The 24,305-nt window shown below is 37.6% G+C and overlaps 1 protein-coding gene across 3 annotated transcripts in view; it reads right to left on the bottom strand.

Annotated features, from left to right (window-relative positions):
- The window catches only part of USH2A (usherin), a 734,839-nt gene that overhangs the window by 377,750 nt on the left and 332,784 nt on the right, over positions 1 to 24,305 (bottom strand). For all 3 annotated transcript variants that reach the window (XM_025927811.2, XM_086694483.1, XM_086694484.1), the window contains exons 31-32: positions 19,035 to 19,148; positions 16,908 to 17,069 (exon numbers count right to left, since the gene is read on the bottom strand). In XM_025927811.2, coding sequence (XP_025783596.2) covers positions 16,908 to 17,069; positions 19,035 to 19,148 — 276 coding nt within the window. The remainder of the gene's footprint in view (positions 1 to 16,907; positions 17,070 to 19,034; positions 19,149 to 24,305) is intronic.

Here is a 24,305-nt window from a genome sequence, read left to right as displayed (position 1 = left end):
GAAGATGCTACCCTATTGGTAAAGATCTGCTCATTCGATTAAATGAGCACATAATATGCCCAGTGTGCATATTAGTTATTAGCCATAACTTGTGTAACTAGTCTCCTATTGATGTTTATTAGGCTTTATCATTTATATTTTATTTTATTGGCATGCATATGTGTATATAAAATTAGTAACGGAATAATCGCAAGCACAATAAAATGTAAAAGCCAGCAAGATGTTTGGGATGCTACTTATTACTATTTTTTGGTTATTTTTATTAGTGTTATACATCCATTAGATTTAAACTAGCTGATGGAAACAAAGGATAAGACAATTTATAACTCAATCTTCAACAATTCTTTTTGTGATGGGAAAACAGTAGGTGATATTTTTAAATATATATTTTGAATAAACACAGATGGATGAAGATAGGGTATTTAAGCTTTTTAGACTTTAGCTACAAAAATGATATCGTGAGTGTAATGCATTGCTAATGACATTAGGAGGGGTCTGGAGTGATGTCCTAATGCAGATGATAAAAATCAAGGAGTGAAAGAGGGCACTTGTGATGAGCACTGGGTATCATACGTAAGTGATGAATCACTAGATTCTACACATGTAATTAATATTACAGGGCATGTTAACTGGAATTTAAATGAAAACTTGAAAAAATCAAGGAATAAATGGTCTCAATACAAAAAGGGTAGAGGAATAGTCTAAACATTAATTTCTTATTTTGTAAAGGAAGCCACGCACTGACAGATTCGAGGGTTTCAACAATGAGAGAAAATAAATCAACAAAATAGAGATTCAGTTATAAGAAAATAGAGAAAATTTTAGGAAAATTCTCAAAAGGAAGGTAGACAGCAGAGTTGGGCAATTTCCTAGGATACATATTTGTGTAATGCATTCAAACGAATATATATATATGTGTGTGTGTATATATATATATATATATATATATATATAAAGTTAAATAAAATTGATTCTAGTATTTGTAAATTTAACAAATGAGCCAAGTTTTGGAATTATAACAGTCAACATTTGGAGTGGTGCTCTAGCTCATAATGGCTTCTTTAGAGGTTATTTTTTTCCTTTCTCTTCTTTTAGTAGCTAAATCCTGCCTCTTTGGCCCCAAAGTTGGACAGATGATCCAAGATTGAACAATCAACATCCTTCCTCAGTGTTTTTCAATCTGCTGTTGAAGAGGGTGCCCAGTTAGTAGGGAAGAACTCAGAATTTCCGCTAATCCTGTTCTCCGGTCCATGGAGAAAGCCCACATGTTACAATAGAGAATGGTTCCCATTCCAGAAAGAAACAAAGATGAAATAGTTGGATTTCTCTCAATTGCAGCTAAAGACTCAGGACTCAGGATTCATGAATATATTTACTTTGTAAAACCAAGAATGAATAATAATCACTGCTTTTGAAGCATTCAAAGTTTTGCCATGGATAAAATGTATTGTAAAAGACATTTCCAATTTAAGATAGCTATCAAGTACTAGGTGAATGGAAAAAAAATTCTTTCTAGTTGTATTATTGAAGTCGTTCTTTACTAGAAGTAACCTAAGCTTTCCTGAGCATTAATTGTATGTATCTATGATATAAAGATACTATTTTGAAAAAACTTTATAAAAATATGAAGGGAATTTTATCCTTTAGGGTACTGAAAATTTCATATAGACCTTCTGAATACAATAAAAATTTGACATAAGTAAGATATGAGGAAAGACTGCTTTGAATTTAATCTGATTCCTTTTTTCTTCTTACATATCCAACATAACTAAATTTCCCAAATATCTCTGATGTCTGTATACTGACCACTTCTCTATATCGTTTATGACTTCAAAGCCTAATCCCTTTTTGCTTTTATTTTTAGAGAAAGGGCATCCTAATAATCTGAGACTGTAGAGTCTGTTAATAGTGGTATTCTCCTATAGTTTGCTGAGTCTCCTAAATCGGATAGAGAGACAATGACACTAAAGCTTATCCAGATGTGGTTTTATAATGATGTCACTAGGCTTACTCCACAGTTGAGGACCCTAAAAATATACAATTTTAAGCTTAGTATTTGCACTAAGGTTAATGGAAATCTGCACCAAGGGTAAATACTTCAGCAGACTGTGTCACCAGGAAATATTTAAACACCATTTAAAAGGATTTAAAATAAGTAGATTTGATTTTACACTGACTAAAGCACAGAAATATAATACAATAGAGTTGTTAACAAATAAGCATAATGCTTTTCACTCCTATTTTCCTCATCCTTGCCATCTGTATTGCTAAGTCCAATTAGCTTCTTATATATAAAGTTCTAACCTACTTGCTTTTCTACATACTGCATGGAGACAACAGCTGTTCAGGTGCAGCCATGATTATTTTGGAGTAATGTCATTACTTTAATAATTTATTTTCCAAAACACTCATGCTTTATCACTACTGTAAATCCTTCAGTCCTTCAATGGTTCTCCCTTTCCTCAGAACAAAGTTCAAACATCTCAACATACCTATAGCACCTTTGATGATTTGACCCTCACCTTGCCTTTCAGTACTCTTGACCAGCTACCCAGGGTGTTCAGTCATAATAAGCTAGGCCCTATTTAATTTTCATGAAATGCACATTGACAGCTCTGTGCCATTGACTATTCTGCTCTGGTCCTCAGGCTTGCCTGTATCTCAGTTCTGAAACTCTACTCTACTGCCTGCAAAAATTCATTTCCTTTGGGACACTTCATCCTCCTGATTACCTCTTTCTTTGCTCTCACATCTATCACAGAACTTACCACAGACTTGAGAGCATTCATTACATTTAATTGTGTCAATTTCTGTCTAAGCAATTGAACTGGAAATAGGTAACTTACAACCTTGTACATAGTAGATGCCTGACAAGTATTTTCTAAATGAAATATATAGTTTGTTGACATGTCTGAAGGAGATCCTTTGCATTAAGAATCTTTATTATGATGTCACAACAATTTTATCATTTCTACAATGAATAGCACGTTTGTTGATCATTTACTATGTTATGAAAGAGTTGTGAGCACCAGACTAACCATTTTTACATGCATTATCACATTTAATTCTCCCACTAAGCTTCCGAAGTAGGTACTGCTATTTCTGTTTTACCAGGAAACCATAGCTTAGCACCTGAGTGATTCTGCCTTCAACCCTGCACAAGTTCCTCCCTTTTGAGTGTGGGTGGAACATGTGAATAGAATGAGATATTCCCATGATTACCTTACCTTATATGGGAAAAAAGAGCTGACTGTGGTGTGCCCAGTCTAACTATGAACCCTTTAAAAGCAGAGTTTCATCAGTTGGTAGTGGAAGAAGTCAGAGAGATTCAACGCATGAAGGGGACTTGATGAGAGAGACATTCTGCTACTGAGATGGAGGGAGCAATGTGAGAGGCTCTAAAAGTCGAGCAGTCTCTGGCTGACAGCCAGCTGGGAGACAGAAATGTCAGCACCAGCACCGCAAGGAATCAAATTCTCCCGACAACCTGAATGAGCTCTGAGGTGAATTCTTTCCCAGAGTCTCAGAGGAGAACTTGAACTGCCCAATTTCTTCATTTTGGCCTAGGGTGACCCCAGTTAGTGACCCAGCCAAACTATGCAAACTTCTGACTTACAGGACTGTGAGCTGGTGAGCGGGTGTTGTCTTAAGTTCCCTACTGAAGCTCCCTGGCAGCATGAGCAGCCATGAGACTGAGTCATGGCCACTGGAATTGGGCAGAAGTACCACAGGTCATTCCCAGGCCTGGCCCATAAAAATCTTATTATCCTTCATTCTCTTCCCTTACCTACCGCAGCAATGGAGAGAACTCCAGAGCAACCTTTGGAGTCGTGCAAGAGATAGCAGACCCTGCGACTGCATGGGACCCTGAATGACTGTGTAGAGAAAGGAAGGTTTGCTGATTGAACTCTTAACCTGCATAGGGCTGTTAGCTGAGCAACAAATAAATTTCCACGGGGCTTACTAACAGAAACTTGTGTGTGTGTGTGTGTGTGTGTGTGTGTGTGCGCGCGCGTCTGAGTGTGTTTACATCATCCAGATTGTCCTAACTGCCCTAATATACAGAAGGCTTTCTACAAACTGAGATTTCAGAGAGAAGAATGATCTAATCATGTAAGTAGGGATGAATTCCATCAAAAAAAAAATAGCAAGTTCAAAGGTCTAGACAAAGGATTCTTGTATTTTGACCACAAAACAAAACAACAAACAACAAACCAAAACCCAAGCAGAAACAGAAAGGAAACCAGCACAGCACTGTAGAAATAAATGAGAGTAGGAAAATGACATATGGCTAAGAAAGTAGGTATGTTGTAGGCCAACATAAGGAGTTTGAATTTTATTTTAAGATTGGATATGAGGAATGAAAAGGAAAAAGTGAAAGATTAATCCAGGTTTTTATTTCTGGCAAAGGGGTGAATAGTATTACTGTTCTGAGATGAGAAAGTCGGGAAAAAGAACATATTTTATGGGAGGTAGCAGATATAATGAATTCAGTTTTGGGGACTTGGAGCAAAATGCATGAAGCAGGAGTGTCCAATATGCAGTTAGAAAATGTTCATAGCTGGGGCGCCTGGGTGGCGCAGTCGGTTAAGCGTCCGACTTCAGCCAGGTCACGATCTCGCGGTCCGTGAGTTCGAGCCCCGCGTCAGGCTCTGGGCTGATGGCTCAGAGCCTGGAGCCTGTTTCCGATTCTGTGTCTCCCTCTCTCTCTGCCCCTCCCCCGTTCATGCTCTGTCTCTCTCTGTCTCAAAAATAAATAAACATTAAAAAAAAAAATTAAAAAAAAAAAAAAAGAAAAGAAAATGTTCATAGCTTAGGGAAAAATGTCTGAACTGAAGATAAGGATTGAATCATCACAGGGACATTGTGTGGAGTGTTCCAAAGAGAACCTTGACACAAACCAACATTTGTGGGTGGAGGGAAGAAGAGAAGACAAATGAGAGCTTGAGTAGCTACAGGAAAATTGAGACAGTGGAGTGTCCCAGACACTAATAGAAGAACCTCTGTGATGAAGAAATATGATCAACAATCTGTCAAGGTGTCATGAACTATAGTACTTTCACATGGTCTCTGAACTGGGGACCATAAGAACTTTGACAACTTTGGTGAGAATAGTTTCAATTGAGTGGTCAACAATTTATGAAGCCTATGAAGAGGTAGTCGGTAGAATTTTGTCCCCCAAAATTATGTTCAAATCCTAATCCCATTATCTGTGAATGTGACTTTATTCGGAAATAGGGTTTTTATAGATATGCTCAAATTAATATGAGGTCATTCTGAATTAGGGTGGACTCTAAGTCTAATGAGACTGGTATTCTTACAGGGTGGGAGAAATCAACCCAGGAAAAACAGCACATAACAACAGCGGCAGAGAGGAGTGACACAGCTGAAAGCCAAGGAATGCTCCAGACTTCCAGTAACCATGTAAAGCTGGACTAGGCCAGGAAGAATACCCCCATAGAGTTTTCAGAGAAGCATAGCCATGGTGACAGCTCGATTTAGGACTTCCAGTGGAGACTATGAGAGCATAAATTTCTGTTGTTTTAGGACCTAATTTGTGGTATTTTTAAAGGGAGGCTCCTGTAAATGCACAGAAGGTAAGGAGGCAAAGAAAGTAGGCTAGTAGAAGTAAGGACTATGACTGTGGAGGTAAGAAAGGGAAGGTTGGGGGCATGAGTGGGAGAAGGAACTTAGAACCAGAACATGTTTTCTCCATGTTTGTCTTTTTTCTTCTCCCACATGTAAAAGATATGCTGATGGAGAGAGTTAGTACAGGAAGGGAGATAAGGAAAAGTCAGGCTAGTTGATATAGAAGTGCTCACCAAGGAAGGAGAAGATGATCCAGAGGGGGATTAACCCTCTGCAGGAGAATGGGGAAGAAGGGGAATATTGATAATCTTTGTTTCCTAGGGGAATAAGGGAAATATTGATCCTGATGTAGAAAAGCTAATAGGTTCTGTGACAGCAAGCAGAGGAATCCCATTTAAGAGCTTCAGTTTGAGGTAGAAAGGAGAGTCATCTGCTAGATTCAGGGAGGCCAGGGTTTAAAGAACTGTGGCCAATGACTAAAGAACAAGTAATCGAGAATGTGGGACAAAGCACACTGGGGAAACAGAGATCAAGAGCAAGCATTTAGAAGCCTACTGGAGATTGGAAAACATTGGATATTAGAATAGCACCAATCTGGATGCTTATCAAATTTTCTTCAGCAGAGCTCAGGATCCCCAGGTTTAGGTGTAAGGAACACAATGAGATTGATCGAGATTTGGTGGGTTTCCACTTGAATATGTTGCAATAATAACAGTGTGAGAAAGTTAAAAAAAATGAAAAGAAAATATTTCCAGTTATTACGGAGCTACCTTAGAATGCAAGGAAAGACAGAATCTAACAGATGGGGAGAGTAGGAGAGATTCAGAAACTGAAAGTTTCAAAGAAGAACACAAATATTTTTAGTATGAGTAAATAAGTGAAAAAGATGGAAAATGGGTGTTGTTGGATAGTGGCATATTTGAAGATTTTTTTTTAATTTTTAATGTTTATTTATTTTTGAGAGATACAGAGACAGCAAGTGAGGGAGGGACGGAGAGAGGGGGAGACACAGAATTCAAAGTAGGCCCCAGGCTCTGAGCTGTCAGCACAGAGCCTGATGCGGGGCTCAAACTCACAAACGGTGAGATCATGACCTGAGCTGAAGTCGGACACTCACCCAACTGAGCCACCCAGGTGTCCCGGATAGTGGCATATTTGAACCTAATATATTAGACATGGAACATTTCTAAGTGATGGCAAGGTCCAGGATACTGAAATGAGGGCAAGTAACCTAATAGTACAATTGCGTTTCCTATAGATGAGAAGATAAGATATATGACAGGCAGAGCTGTCTAATGGATTGTTCCTATGACAGATGAAACAACACAGGATACTGTCAGACCTGGGGTAAAGGAAGAAGAATGGGGTAAATATAGGTGCTCAAGCCTTTATCAAATCGGGGAAAAGAAGTAGGATGTTAGCAAAAATGAGTAAAACAGAGAAAAGAACTTCTTTTAGTCAAAGAGCAAGAGTCTTATAGGACTAAGTATGTACTAAAAAAGAGTGAAAAAGTAATCATCTGCAATGATGTATGCTAGAAGAGAATCACAGAATCCTGACCCTATCCTCTTGATTTCTTTTTTTTTTTTTAATTTTTTTAATGTTTATTTTTGAGAGAAGAGAAGGTGAGAGAGAGAGATCGACAGGGAAGGGGCAGGGAGAGAAGGGGACATAGGATCCAAAGCAGGCTCTGTACTGACAGCAGAGAACCTGATGCAGGGCTCGAACTCAGAAACCATGAGATCATGACCAGAGCCAAAGTCAGAGGCTTAACTGACTGAGTCACCAAGGCACCTCATAATTTCTGAATTACACAGACATCAAAAGATGATTTATATTCACTTCAAATGACTGAAGAAGAAATTGTTATCCTCAGGAGAGGCTCAGTTTTCATTTATTTCAAGAAGATATAAGAAATATAACCTTCTCTAAACACCTCCAACTGAAATATAAGTTCCATGAGGGCAGACCTTTTGCACCTTGTGTTTTCCACTGGATCATCAATGCTTAGAAAAGTATTGAGTGTCTATATCATAGATACCCAATAATATCCATTGAATGAATGAGCCATTCCAGACAGATGTGATTGTCTCTTTTCTAAATAATTTTTATTATTGTCATGGGATATATCAATTTTTAAACTGATTTTGTTTAGATGCTTTATCTTCTCCGATATTTTTTAGGTATTTGAAGGAAATCTTAGAATGTTATTAATCAGTGAATCAAATACATAGTTATAGGTCGAATTGTGCCCCCCCATTCATATGTTGAAATTTTAGCCCCCAGTACCTCAGAACGTGACCTTATTCAGAAATAGGACCACTGTAGCTAGTTATAATGAGTTAAAATGATTGGGGTGCCCTGGGTGGCTCAGTCAGTTAAGCATCTGACTCTTAGTTTTGGCTCAGGTCGTGATCTCTCACCTTTGTAGTTTTGAGACCCACATTGGACTCTATGTTGAGATTCTCTCTCTCTGCCCCTCCTCCACTCTTGCTGTCTCTGTCTCTCTCAACATAAAAAAATAAACTTAAAAAAATAAATCAATAAAAATGATGTCATTAGGGTGGGCCCTAAAACAATACGACTTGTGTCTCTATAAAAAGGGGACATTTGGCACAGGCAGCACACAAGGAGAACACCGTGTGAAGATGAAGGCAGAGATCAGGACGAAGCATCTACAAGTCAACGAGCTCCAATGATTGCCAGCAAACCACCAGAAACCAGGAAAGAGGCACAGAACACATTGTCCCCATGGCCTCAAAAGGAACTGACACGGGCAACATATTGATCTGGGACTTCTAGCCTCTAGAACAGTGAGACAATGAGACACGGAACAACACGGAGTGTTGTTGAATCCACTCCGTGACACTTTGTTATGGCAGCCCTAGCAAACTTATACAACTGGTTTCACCAAAAAAAAAAAAAAAGAAGAAAGAAAAAAAAAAGAAAGAAAAAAGCTACATCTTGGATAATTAAATGAAAATTTTTAAGAAGCTTCAGGAACAGCCTACCTCATTAAAACTGTTTACCACATTTAGCATATTAATTACTTCTGAATTATGCATCGGTGTTTGTTGTCATTTACTTTAAAATATTAGTTTACTGATTCTCCGTGTTTCTTCAATTTAATCCAGTTCATTTCAATTCAATTCAATAAGAGTTTGTTAAATGCCAATTGGGTCCTTATTTCTATGTATCATAGAAGACTAGAGATTAGGAAAATAAATAATGACATGATGACTATACCTAATGAACCTACATTTTCGTTTTGGATCAAGATGTATCCCCTTTAAATAAGTTTTTGTCACAAGATAGAATATATTTAAGTGACAAATTTGTAGGAAAGTTATATGAAAGGTTCTGTGAATCAAAGGAAAATGTGGGAATTGAGGTAGATCATCAAATACATTGTGTGACATTTTGATGGTGGTACATAGTGGGGAGGTACGACTGAACTCTATAACTCTGGATGCTATTTCCCTCAATCCTTCTGAAATCCCTTCAAGTATAAAGTGCTTTCCTATCATTTAAAAACATAATATTCATCAACTAGGTTAACAGATTACAGGTAATATTTGGGTACAGGTCTTAAAATATAAATTTAAACATGTTTACTTTCTTCACATACTCATGCACTATAGAAGTATCTTAAAGTAAAAATGACACTTTGGTTGTACTGTTGACAATTAACCACAACTGATATTTCAACATTCTGGACAAGTTATTTGATTTCACTTGACCTTTTGTTACTAAGCGAAAATGGCTCTTTGAGAGTAAAATATCCACTGTTCATTGACCCAAAGGTCTGGTATGTGGCCAAACCTTGAGCAACTTTCCTAGAGTCTTTGATCACGGAGTTAGTGATCTAGCTTTTTTCCTTAATTCAGGCTTTTTTCCTTGTATCCTCAAGGTTTCTTAGACTTTTTATAATTTAATACTATATGTCTGTGATATAAAAAAGGGACAAAATATGACTTTAGTTTGTAATAGAGAGAGAGGCACCATGACTCATAGATGAGATCATTGCCTTACCTGAAAACCCTCATATGCTCCGTCTTATATTAATACTCAGCTTTATGGATTAGAACACAAGCATGTTAATTGTATCCCCCCAAAAATATTACTTCTGTAAAAGGACTGATTTATATGCACCACATTTGTGGTATACAAAAATTCAAAATTAAAGAAAACATCAAGGTTAAAGTGAAGCTTTATTTTGCTAACAAAGGATCTTTTGTAAACCATCAGTGTGAATGAATATAATTTAGCTCAAATTTGTAGAGAATTGATAAGGTTCCTTATAACGCTTGGTTAGAAGTAGCTAACCTTTAAACGCTTTTTATTGTGCCATAAGCAATACAGCTTCTACCTCAATAAATTTTTCATCATCAGACTTAAGTGTTTGGAAGATTCAAGATGAACATTTCTATTTTGCTGTTTATACATGGTTCTTTTTGACCTTGGCAAATGAGACCAAAAAAATAGCTTTTGCACTTTTAGTTGGTTAAAAATATAAATACTTACTGCCTGTGTAACTTTACCAGTTATACATCCGCTTTTCCTCTTTCCTTTCCTTCTCTCTCTCTGTCTCTCTCTCTCTCCCTGTCTCCCGCCCCCCCCTCCACCCCCCATCACACACACACACACTTCTTACACTGCTATTATCCTTGCTTCTTCACTGCCTTAGCATTAGTGATAAAGCCCAGGTCCTGATGAAGCAAGTGGGGAGATGCCTTCTCTGGTACAGGAAATCAGCCACATTTACTCAATCATAAGACTACTATAGATGTATTAGATGATACACTTGAAGACATACATGTTTTATGGTTTGATGTCAGATATATCTATGTCTATACTATAGAGTCCCTACTGACCTTTACTCCTTTGGAGTTCTAGTAGTTATAACCAGCAGTGGCCTGGATGAGTTAACCAACAACAATTTATATAGTAAAAAAAAGAATTGTCCGGGGAATCACTATTCTTTCTTTACCAGTTAGCACAGCTCACATAAACCTCCTGTAGTTTAGTTCTCCCAGTTACCACCATCTTGGTATCCTTGTTTCTGAAAACTTTGTAAGATTCTCTGAAACATCTCACAAACTTCTTAAAGATTGCCAGTTTCTGGTAGGGTGCTCATTTAAAATGAGAATGATCTGGTTGGCTACAGTTTGGATAGTCATCATCAATCAGGATGCTATCTAGCCTGAACTTTGAAACAATCCTGGTATGTTGAACAGTCTCACAAAAGGTTTCTTTCTTTTTTTTTTTTTTTTACCTCTTTATGAACATACTGTATATACACATCTTAAGTGGCTCACAATAGCTCTGTGGGTGATATCAGTGTAGGCCCTTCAATCCTTCAATAATGTTTTTAATCATAAGCTTTAAAGCACAATTGTTTTTACCTCGAAATTCTTAAAAATCTGTTATGGGACAGAAATAAGAGATTAATGGAGATCTTGCAAAAAAAGATAAATGGCACCACCAGAATACCACAAAACTGGGGGAAAAATTAATTGAACCTATACTTTTGATAAATATTTATTTTTTGCAGAAGAAAAATGCATACTAGTTTAAGCTGTCATTATACTAACCTACATCCTATTTTTCATATTATTAGTAACACATAATGTGGTAGTTTATATTCAAAAATAAAACTAGAATGTATATACCTCATGTATTTATCCAGAAATACACCAAGGTTACTATGGTTACGAAAAATCCATTACCTTTGAATACAGAATGAAAAAGTTTGACTTAAAGTGTGTGCTATTTATTATAGCAAACATCAACAGCCTTCGGGAGGTTCTCTAACTGGATTCATTTTTCAGTGTCACAACTGACCCACCATACTACTAGCTTATGGCCTATGCAAGGCAAAAAATTTGAACTGTATGCATTTTTAAATATATTTTGTACTAACTCAAGGTGCAGCAATGCCTTTGACTTTTAATGCTTCATATTTAAGAGAAAGAAGAAAAAAATTCAAACCACCTAGATGCTAAGTGGCTTCTGAATTGAAATGCATTTACTTTTACCTGTACCCGCCATGGTGGCAAGATCCATTTGCTACACATAACAGAAGAATGTTGGTTCTATGCGGGGACTTAAAAAGAAGCTACAAATAAATGGAGTAAGAGTGAGGAAAAAAGAAAAGTTTGACACTTTGAATATTTAAGAGGGACATTAGGTCAAGGTATTAAGGAAGTTTTTGATAAAGTAAAAGACAAGGAATTTTAAACAGTGCAGATGATTACAACCAGGGGAAAGGGGGTATAAAACACAGATCTTGAGGAAGTTTCAAAATTATTCCTCACGTATTAAATTTTTACTCATGAAGACTGTGATCAGCTGAATCAAAGTAAAATATACATCTCTAATAAACATGCAAAAAGTATGCACTATAACTAGTTGTTCAACACACAAACAAGAATAATATTTTTCACCTGCAAAATTATCAAAGATTTAAGAACATAACATGCACTTCTGACGAACTTTTCTGGGAAAAAGTATGAAAATGTGTATCAAATGTTTTGTAAAGGTTTACTACCTTGGACAGGTGTTCCCCTTTTGGGAATCTAAGAAACAGGGATTGCATACAATAATATTTGTCACAACATATTTAAAAGAGAGATAAATTAGAAACTTGATCACTTTCAAGTGGTTAAATGCATTAATGTGCATTTATATGGGATAGGATGTTAGCATTAAAATATTTCAAAATATTTTCAGAAAAACTCTTCATAAAGTGGGATTTAGTCATAATAAGGAAATATGCAAGGATTCGAAATTATACATTATAGATCAATTTTGTTAAAATGAGTAAAATACTAGAAGGAATGACATCATATATTGACTTTCTATCTGTAGAGTGGGATGATCAGGTGTTAGACATCTGTATGTTTTAAATTACCTTCAATAAGCATATAGCGCATTATCATTTAAAAAATTATTTCTCTTGTCCATTAGACTGCACCTTCAATTTCTCTTCTTACAAATCAACATTTCAGCACTAAGGAGATCCATTCTAAACTCTCACTACCTGAGGAGGGCTGATAGAAGAAACTGCTGTAGCCATTTGGACAGACAGATTCCCTTTCTCATTCTGCCTTCTCTGTGATTCCTAGTAGACAGGTGGACGTTGAAGACATAAATGACCCGAAATTAGTGCACATTACAGACATAAAATCTTAGAATTGAAAGGGATCTTAAAGGCCATTTTATTCAATCCTCACACAATTTGAGAATCCGTACAAAAGTTGGCATTCAGCCTACGCCAATAGAAGAAAAAGCACTCACTTTAGGGTGCTGTTACAGACTGAATTGCCTCCCCCAAAATTCATACTTTGAGGCCCTAACTCCCAATGTGACTATATTTGGAGATGGGACTTTTAAAGAGGTGATGAAGGTTAAATGAGATCATAAGGATGGAACCCTAATCCAACTGGACTGGTGACCGTATCAGAAGAGGAAGAGACAAGGGGGCTGTGCACACAGAAGAAAGACCTTGTGAGGACATGGTGAGAAGGCAGCTGTCTGCAAGCCAAGGAGAGAGGCCTCAAGAGAGCCCAAACCTGCCAACACCTTGATCGTGGACTTCTAGTCTCCAGAACTGTGAGAAATAAATTTCTGTTGTTTAAGCCACCCAGTCTGTGGTATTTTGTTGTGGCAGCCCAAAAAAGAATAATACGGGTGCTCTGGGGTTTGTAATCAGGCTTTGGTCTCCCTGTCAGTGTTGTTGTGAGGGAAAATAAAATAATGTGCAATCATTTGTAACATGTATTTATGTAAATATATCATGTTTACATATTATGTAGCTTTCACATATTGTGTAAATATTTACATGTTTACACAATATGTTTATGTTAATATGTTGATAATTTGTATGTTTATATAAAATATTTACATATTATGTGAATGGATAATATATAATATTGATTCATGTAAAGATAAGATAATATATAATAATTTGATAGTAGAATATATAAAGGTTAAAAGCATGGACTTTGGGGCCAGACAGATCCAGGTTTGAAGTGGTTCCTCCAGTATGGACCAGAATTTCTTAACTTCTCCAGGCTTCAGTTTTACTGGCTATAACGTCAGAACAATCGTGCAACACTTTGAACCCCATCATAATGCTCTTGGCTTCGTTCCTCTCCTTCGTGTTGCAGTCCCAATGTGTCTCCTATCTCTAGCCACTTGGGGATGAGAACAACAGGAAATACAGTTGCTTGTGAGAAGCCAAGAAGGCTAGAGAAAACAAAAATACTACCTGAGATTTAATCTTTAAAAACCTACACAACCAGTGAAAATCATTGAGGAATCTATTACCTGGGTAGCTAGAGAAGATGGTTGTGGGCACTTTAAAGATATTACCATTTCATTACATAAATATTACATTTGGGGCATCTATTCTGCTATCCACTTGGGTAACACTTGCCAAGACTTTTCATTGCAGATACCATAGTCACAGGGTCTGTCAATGACTCAATCAAGCAAAGCACGGAATTAGTATCAAGTTGTAGGTAGTATTAGACATCAGTGTGAATTCTGGCTTCCTGTCTTCCCATTCTGCTCTTTTTCTGGCTGAGCATAGAGTCAACTCATAGGGCATTCTGCACGTTTGGGGAAAATTTAAGGCTTATGTTTTGAGACCTGCTATCAGCCACACAACTTTCCTGTGAACTGGATTAGCACTCATGTCTACACATGGAAGGGATCTTAGTTTCTTTTTCTCTGGTTTCTACCCTTTTTCTTTTAATTTTCTCTGTCATTTTTTTCTTTCCCACCCTACTCATACCCTCCCACCAATTCCCCTTTGCTATATTCTTTTTTTAATGTTTATCATTTATTTTGAGAGAGAGGGAGAGAGACAGGGAGGGAGGGAGGGGGGAAGGGTAGAGAGTGAGGGGGAGAGAATCCCACGCAGGCTCTGAGCTCTCAGCACAGAACCCAATGCAGGACTCAGTCTCATGGAACCAAGAGATCATGACCTGAGCCAAAATCAAGAGTCAGACACTTAACTAATTGAACCACTCAGGTGTCGCAACTGTCTTCTTTTGTTCCCAGCAGTCACCTGACTTCATTCACTCCTTTACTCAACACTATTTATACCTACTCTGCGATAAATCCTGGAGATGCAGTAATGAACAAGACACTTAAGCATACATGTTTTTATGATGCTTATGGCTTAGCAAGGCGAACTGATAAGTAAATAAACAACCTTATTCAAAGACAATACAAACAAACAAAAAAAGAGGGGGCACATAGGTATTCAGTGAGCATAGCTGGGGCATATTAAAATTCATACTTGAGATATCAGAGAAGGTTTCTCAGAGGAAATGTCTGTATTGGGCCTAAAAGATGTGTTTTCTTATGTATGATGATATATTTTGGTCCTACAGAAGTGCTTCATATTAATTATTAATTAATGTGTAAGGTTTATTCTATAATATGCTTTCATTTCTTTTGAAGTAATTTCTGTGGCCCATCATATTTAATTAAAATAATGCCTTCAGGCATTACTAGGGCAATAGTAATCTATTTCTGAAGTTTAAAGCATGAACTCTGCATTCTTCAGGAAATAATATTATTCTCTAAGCACTAAGCATATGTTAGGTGTTTTATTTATAGTGTAGTTCTATTTAAAATCTTGAAAATTGTAGTTGTTCCCATTTTATAGATCCAGAAACTAAGTCTCAAAAGTGAAGTAACTTGTTTTAAGACCACGTTTTTTCTCATTGCCAAGTAATATTCCATCCCTTTCTATTTTTTGGAATAGCTTGAGAAGGATAGGTATTATCTCTGCTTTAAACGTCTGGTAGAATTCCCCAGGGAAGCCATCTGGTCCTGGACTCTTATTTGTCAGGAGATTTTTGATAACTGATTCAATTTCTTCGCTGGCTATGGGTCTGTTCAAGTTTTCTATTTCTTCCTGTTTGAGTTTTGGAAGTGTGTGGGTGCGTGGATGGAACTGGAGAGTGTTATGCTAAGTGAAATAAGTCATACAGAGAGAAAGACAGATACCATATGTTTTCACTCTCATGTGGATCCTGAGAAACTTAACAGAAGACCATGGGGGAGGGGAAGGAAAAAAAAAAGAGAGGGAGGGAGAGAGCTAAACCATAAGAGACTCTTAAAAACTGAGAACAAACTGAGGGTTGATGGGGGGTGGGAGGGAGGGGAGGGTGGGTGGTGGGTATTGAGGAGGGCACCTGTTGGAATGAGCACTGGGTGTTGTATGGAAACCAATTTGACAATAAATTTCATATATAAAAAAAAAAGACCACATTCTTTTCATCAGAGCCAGAATGTTTGGATCGGTATCATAATACTACTCAGTCTGTGTGACTTTAAAGAAGTTACTTAATCTTTCTATGCCTCAATTTCTTCATTTGTAACATGGTGGTAATAATATCTTCCTCATGTAACATGTTTTACAGAATTCTATCCCACCTTGAGGAATAAAATATTAAAGTGAAAGCTTTTGTCTCCTGAAGTTTCTCAGTCTAGAGAAGACACAAAAATGTAAACCCTGATGAAGCAACTAGGTAAATGTCATAGCCCTGTCCACAAATGCCTCATACTTGCACCTGTATGTGTCCCCATGGAGACACACAAGCACCAACAGATGAGGGACAATGTGTGGCTGATTCCCGATTACAACCTTAGTACCTGGCATTAATGTGAAGGAGTTAATACATAAATAATTAATCTTGCCTCTGACTTTAACTTGTTGTGACCTTTCATGAAGAATTTAATATCTCTCGGCCTCAGTTTTTTCATCAATAATGTTTGATTCATGATGTCTTACTTGATAGTCACATATAGTATATAAAATACCATACAATATATAACCACTATAATTACTACACAAATATAAGCACAGTTCAGATACCAGGCAACAAGACATAATATAGGCTTCTTGTGTTTTACAAGGTTTTCAGAAATTTATTTCATGTTACTCGAGTGTCATCACACCATAGTATGATCTGGGCATATATACCATGTTTCTTCTCAAATGGCCCAAAATTCAGATGATACTGAGTCACACGTCTGAGTCTCAGTGTTATCTCACATTCATGAGGATTTTAGAGTAGCTAACCATGTGACAATGGAATTTGTCTGAAGTGACATTGACTCAACTGGGCATTGTGAGTGTGATTAGGGACCACACCAGAGAACCAAATAACAGGAGACAAAATAAGTACCCCAGTTTTAAAGACCACACTTTCAGACAACTACAGACTATAGTTATCTGAAATACACATAGAGTAATATGGACTACAACTATTTACTGATACCTATAGAAGTCTTACCTGTGACTGTATAGTTCTCTTCACTGCCTGAATAGATTATCATCCCATCCATATATAAGGAGTACTGAGTTATAATACCATTTGCTTTTTTGGGTGGATTCCAGGAGAGTAACAAAGAATTGGGAAGAGATTTGGCTACTGGTGGCTGAACTTCCTGTGGGGCTATGAAAAAGAAAAAAAAAAGATTTATAGAGTCTAATTTTAGTTTACTTTTCTAATTCAAACTTTTCAGACCTAAACCAATAAATCATGAAATAAACCTGAAATCCCACGCATGGAAATATTCTTGATTCGTGGGCAGCTTGTCAGTAATTGCTTTAGGAACAGTACTAAATAACTGTCCTGAATTTATGAGAATTTGCATCAGTGATGGATGGGGAGTATAACACTAGTTCACTTGACTGATGCCTGTGTTACTTCATCAAGAGTATTATTAACCCATAATCTCTACTTGGGGCTGTGCCTATTAAAGCAAATTAAACAGATAGAGTCCTTACCCTTGAGGAGCTTTTGATCTAAGGTGGGTAATGCTGGTGAGGGCAGTTCATAATAGACATAAAAATACACCTATCTGTACCTATAGAAATAACCATAAGTACAGAATCCAGTAATTACATATGAAAACAACATTGCATTTTTTTAAAATAAGGTTCTGTTAATTTTCTGTAAGGGTCAATAAATTGGAATCATAGGAACTAAAAGTTTTAAAATATTGACCCTAAATACATCTATTGTTTGGTACGTTGGCAGTAACTTGAAGAAAAAGCTAGAAGAGGAAATTCCTTAAGTAACGAAGAGGGAATGGTGAACGGCACCAGTAGGAATCCCTCTAGGGTATAGCTGTGAAGTAGGTTGAAAGGGTACCAGGCAAAACCTGGACAGAGGAGGTGGTGTGTATAGAGAAAATAAGGACAACTACAGGGCTCTTGTCCCATATTGACGCTGGTGGAAGGATTTGTAAGGGGAGAGGATCATCCAGTGCCCCAACAGAAGCAATGACACATGAAGAGAAACAGTGCTTTCCTCTGTAGGTTAGACTGAGGGGACCCTTAGAAAACAGTGATGATAGGTCACTGATGGTGTAGTCCAGGTAAGGAAGCTCTGGTTGGGTCAAGTGCAAAGCACAAAGAATAAGAGGCCACACAAAGGTTTTCACAGGCTCGTCTCTCCTCTCCTGGTTTCATCATTTGGGGCCATTGTCTTTCTGTTACATATCATCTGTGTGAGGGGTACTTGCTAAAGGACCTGAAAGAAGGAAGGGGACAAGAGGGAGTCAGGAAGGGGGACAGATGGATACTGAGGGAGAGAGGTTGGCTGACTCTTCCCCCGAGGATCAAGCTTTTCAATCTCTTCAGCAACTTGACAGCTAGATGGTAGAAACAACTTGTAATTCCCCTCATCCAGGAGAGAGAAATATAAAGCAACAATGCTTCAAATGTTTGGAGAGCTGTTATCCCTTGAAGTGATGCGTTCTGATGCTTGAGCAAAGCTTTCACTTTGGAGTGCTAAAATATTTTCTCTTTCTCACTGCCTTCTTAACGTACGCTTTCTGAAACATTAATTTATGCCAACAGTTTGTAAGTCCCAAGTACAACAAAAGTGAGACTTCAGTCAGAAGGAACCGAGCAGTGATTAATAATGCCTCAACCGGCATTTGGAGGCTCCATCATACTGAAATAATTGTTGCCTGTGCTGGTGTTTAGCAGTTCAAAGAGACCATGGAAATCAACCGTTTGATTCTCAATTTCATACTGTGCCGTACAATCAATTCTTTTTAGTCAGACTGTCTCTAGATTTACTTCTGAGCCATAGTAAAATGAGGAAGCTTTCATTAATCTTTCAGATGCTTCATATTAATGACAAGGCTCTTGCATGAACAATGTAACAGCAATTAAAAAGCCCATTAATCTGCATTACAGCTATTAAAGATGCATGTCATTAAAGGGTATGGAGTTTGATTCATTTTCACACCCCCCCAAAAAATGGAGCAATTATGGCCTGGCAATGCACTTTGTCATCAAATTAGGTTGGGGTTTTCCAGCAAATGGCCTTGCAGCATTTAGCTCTTCTCCTATTTTATTATTCATAACTGAAATGTGGAAGTCAAGACCTTTGAAATTACTTTACCTTCTTGTGGAGTAGAGATGTTCAGTGCATGTGAGCTCTCAGTACAGCCAGCCAAAGTGCAAGCAGTTAGGGTTACTGCATAGTTTTTGAAGGGTAGCAGGCCTGTCAATACGCCTATAATAAAAAGGGGAAAAGGGAGGTTTGCATGTTTACTGTATGCAGCCATAAGAACACTGTGTGTGGTAGGGAGAGAGAGAGAGACAGAGAGAGAGAGAGAGAGAGAGAAGGAGAGAGAGAGAGAGAAATATATGTAGAGACACAGATACAAACAAAAACATATGCCTCTTTAATGCATTTTCCTGCCTGTGTGCTGATTACAGAATGGAATGACGAGTGAAAAAAAATTGTGACACCAATTTATTGTTAAAACAACTCAAAACAGCATTTTCCCAAATGTGCGCCTCAGAACATTAGTGCCCTGAGATGTTCCTCTTTAAAAATGGATTTCCAAATATAGTTCGTAAAGCAGAGCACAGGGTATTTGATAGTTAAGATGCATATTATCCCATTCTAGGATTCTAGACCTCCTGCAGAATGAAACTCTTCAATTTTCTCTAACCCAGCATTTTTCAGCCTATTCAACTACAGTCCTTTTTACACGGCATCTATTAACACACTTTAGGAAATGCTACTCCCAAGAGTGGCTTCATTACTTTAACGGTAGGATACACGGATACGAACTATTTGTTCATGTTGCAACTAACAAAGATGCAAATCAACATAGTCGAACAATTAGCAAATTAGATAATTATGCTTTTGTGCTTCTACTTGCAAAATTATTAGTTTATTTAATTAAGACACCTGTCTTAAACAGAAGTGGTACACATGGAACTGTTGAATTATCCGGGCTTGGTGGTGAATAGATAAGATTTGTTCAGCAATTAAAAGTACCTATAGAAATGAAAGCACATTTTGTTTACTGATGTTCATAACCAAGACAGAAGTTCTTTATGTACTTAATCCTGGGAATTAAAGAAGTATCAAAAATACAATTTGTGTATTTGCTCACCATTGTTTTTCATGGTGGACATTTTTCAGAGTCGTCTTTAATCCTAACTACATAGGTTTTCATCATTCTTATGTAAAGATGGTCCCAGCGTGGTATCCTTTTATTGTGTAAACCATCAATAGCCTGCCACAGAATGTATATTGTTTAAATGTGCCAATAGTGGCAACAGCTTGCATCATTCAAACAAAATTTAATGTATATGTTTTCTTATTTCCTCTCCCTAGAAAATTTTTAAAAATCAAAAGAGCAAAGAGCAGAATGAAACAAAGCCCATAGCCATTGTCTGCTTTGGCACCTCACACTTTAGTGATGCCTTCCAGTCTTCATTCCAGCAGCTCCCCAGCCATCATCCTGGGCCACCGAGCCCTCTCTGCTGCCCTTGGTGCCATCATCTTAACTCATGGAGGAAGAAGACTGCAAGCCAGTGAACCAATACGCATACACGTGCGACTACCTCATGCCAAATTCAGCTCCCTCTATCTTGACTCCGCCTCATACGGTAACCTTCTGCTCTCTTCCCCTTCTGCTGCAATGACTGTGACTTCCTCTTGAATTTCCCAGACCATGACCTGTATTCCAAGTTCACTTTCTTTGAAGAAGTCATGTTTCCTTCCACTAAATGTCTTAAAGAAAGTATACATCACCATCTACACGTCCTCATCACATGGTGGTAGAGTGGTCAAGAGAACAGACACTCAGGCCAGATTGCCAGGGCCCAAATGCCCGTTCTGCTATTGATTTCTTGTATGGGCTTGGGCAAGTTGTTCAGATCTCTGTGCCTTAGTTTCCTTACCTATAAACAGGTAATAACTATACCTATCTTGAAGGAGAGGCCTCAGTTCTCATCTGTGAAATGGAGATAATAGAACTTACCTCAAAGTGTTACTAACAAGATTAAATGAGTTTAGGAATATATGTAAGGAGAGAGTTCTAGCAGTTTCCTGTGTGCACTGTGCAACCCAGTTTCCTCCTACTAAATACTGATTTTTATCTTCCAAGATGACTGGTGATCTCTAAATATCAGATCAAATCCTTATCTTCCTCACTCACTGGACTTTGACTCCGTCAGCTTCCTTTGTGCCATTGAATTTTCCTGAGTTGTTCTCCTCAGCCTCTGAGAGCTCCTTTCTTCCCTTGACCTGATTGGCTCATCTTCCTTTTGCAGCCCTATAAATGGCTTTTGGTTTACAAAGTCGGGCCTTCAGGCTTCTCTCTTCTCCTGAGCACTTACCTTTGTTAGCTCATCAAGTCCTATCTCTCATTTATATCTGCAGACTTCACCTCTCTCCCCCAGCTCTGCTTCTGCACCTCTATCTCCAGGTCATATATCCCACCTGGACGTCCCACTAGCATTTCATTCTCCTCATGCTCCGATCCGAACCTGACAGTCTACACTCTTCCCTAAGCTTCACTTTCCCATTTCTCAATGTTTCAGCATTATCCCAAAACTCCGGACTCAAAACTAAGGTAAGATATGTTCTGGCTGTTTTATCTTTTCAAAAAAATTAGCATTTGTCACGTCTTCTTATTGCCAAGTTTGAGTCTATTGTGAGAGTCTAAATAAGACAACTTGTGTGTCTGAATTAGTATAATGCCATTCTAACAAGAAATGAATCATCCCCCAGAGAATGAGACTTTTATTCCTACAGCAAATAAGAAAAACATGTTGGGATATGAGACTAGCTTCCCTTGTTCATCACTTAAGCTATGTGACCTATGTGAAAAGCATTCCCTCTTATGGATGGTAATGATTTAGCTGGGGCAAAGGAATGCTGTGTCCAAAGAGATCCAGTGGTTGTATCAAGCTGGTGCTCTGAAATCTTTAGTATGGGGATGCATGATACAACCAGGTAATGTCATCACTGAGAAGCATTATAAAAGCAATTCCGTTATTTTACAATTTTGAAGACTGGCCTTACACAATGCCTTATCCTGAGACATTATTTCTTTCCAAATCATGGCTGAAGTACAGTGTTGGAATTATGACAGTTGCATCAACTTAGCAAGAAAGGCATTAACATGGACTTTAAGAAGGATCATGTCAAACCAGATACTAAACGATATCACATTCACTAAATGGTCTTCAGTATTTTGTTTAACCTTTTTTGCCTTCACTAAAGGAGTTACTTTGAATGTATATGTGTATTATGAAATTCCTTTGCTAAGTCCTGCCACCCCCATTCTTAAACCTTAAGGAGTTTAAAAAACAGGAAATACTCTACTCATAAAACTTGCTTTCTTCAGCCTTGTGCTCTGATAGAGAAGTTGGCCAAATTGTATTTCGTAGAAATATCCTAAGATTCTTAGAGAAAGATGCTGGAGAGAAACTAGATCATCTTTCAGGCCATTCATCAAAGTGCTCACATTTCCCATTTCAAGGCAGGTGAAACCATAACAAACACTGAGGAATGAGAGCTGCAAAATAGGAAAAAAGAAGAAAAAAAGGCAAAAGGTGATGTTTTGGTTCTTGCCAACTTCAAATCCCAGGTGGAAAGTTTTGGATGGTTTGTAAATCGTCACTTTCAAAAACTGTGCTGTACTTTCTGAGGCCAAGGTACCATTTCTTTCCTATATCCAATGAGGATCTTGCTCATAATGTTTTGTCTCAAAGTCTGTCAAAACATCAGAATATTTGTTTGTTTGTTTGTTTGTTTATTTATTTATTTATTTATTTATTTATTTATTTATTTATGAGAGAGAGAGAGAGAGAGATAGAGAGAGAGAGAGAGAGAATGTGCACAAGCAGGGAAGGGGCAGAGAGAGGGAGAGACAGAGAAACCCAAGCAGGCTCCACACTGACAGCACAGAGTTTGACTCAAGGCTCAAACTCACAAACTGAGAACCAAACCCTGAGATCATGACCTGAACTGAAATCAGGAGTCAGATGCTTAACTGACAAAGCCACCAGGTGCCCCCATAATAATTTTCACCTAAATACAGATCAGTATTATCTACTTCCATAAGAAGAGTAATGTAATGATTCAGCACTTTTTATCTCCTTGTTACAGTTAGTGCTTGGGGTCAGAGAGGGGGTTGGTCAACCTAGCCATCTTCCCTAATTCAGAACAAAGTCATCCTAGTGTCTAGGACATGTGGTTTACATCTTGTTTCTTAGTATAGAGAGTTTATGAAGATGGATTAAAATTGATGGTGTAAGAAATTCTGCTGTTACCAAAGAGGGTAATTATATTCTCTCCAATACTATGTAAGATAGCCTTTCTTGGATATATGCATAAAGGTCATTGAGTGATTGGCCTAATGGCCTTACTTTAAGTGTCAGAGTCTTACTTATTATACACTCTCCAGAAAAAAAGGATAGTACTGCCATGATAGTATATCATCACCAAAAAGTATTTATCATTTCTTGTCTATGCCACTGGGAAAGGTAGTAAAGAATACATCTGATCTCTATAGTTTCTAATCCAAGAAAATATTAGATCTTGTAGGCTCCTAATGATAACAGTAATACAGAATAATTCATAAAGAAGAGTGCTTGTATATATGATAAGTGGACAAGAGCATCTATAGATCTGGATTTCCTGGTCCAATGTGATAGACCTTTGTCTATCATTTAATTAATGACAAAGAGAAAAAAGGATAATCACTGAAACTATGTTTCAGTATTATATTAAAAAGCATACTAAAAAATATACAATGTGACTTATTTATAAATGAATCCTAGATAGAAAAATGTGGCATATTCTGCGTCCATAGAAAACCCAATGAGAGAAAGTGGGGGTAATCTCCCTTTATGACACCTGGGATGTTTAAAATAAAGAAGTATATCCCGACAGTGAGAAATTTTAAGATGGGCTCTCTTTCTTTGAGACATCACAGAGAAGTCTTTTTTTCCTTTGATTTTAAGACTGCCCCAACCCTCTAGGCTAGCCAAATGACCTCTCAAATTTCCTTTCAGCCACAAAACTCTGTGAAATCAGAAAATGGTCCCAACCATGTCAGGAAACCTGCCAGTCCCTTTTGATAATGGAAGAGGATGAGCTGAAAAAACATTCAATAAGCATAAAGTAAGCATTATTGATGTCTTAAAAGTGTTAGTATCCCATGAAACACAGGAGTGTTGGTATCCAGATTAAAATCATTGGCACCAGCAGGACCAGACCTCTCACTGCTAAGCGATAATGCATTTTGCATTAATGCTTAACATTGAGAAATCTTGACATGCCACACCAAGGGAGTTTGAAGTAAAGCAAGTATATTCCCTTTGAATTGCAGTCCTGTGGGCCTTGGTGCATGCAGAAAGC

The sequence above is a fragment of the Puma concolor genome, chromosome E4, assembly GCF_028749965.1.
Source record: "Puma concolor isolate L17-30 chromosome E4, mPumCon1.1.hap2, whole genome shotgun sequence".
NCBI lineage: Eukaryota > Metazoa > Chordata > Mammalia > Carnivora > Felidae > Puma > Puma concolor.
Note: the sequence above shows the minus strand (reverse complement) of the source record. Positions and strands in the feature narration are given on the sequence as shown.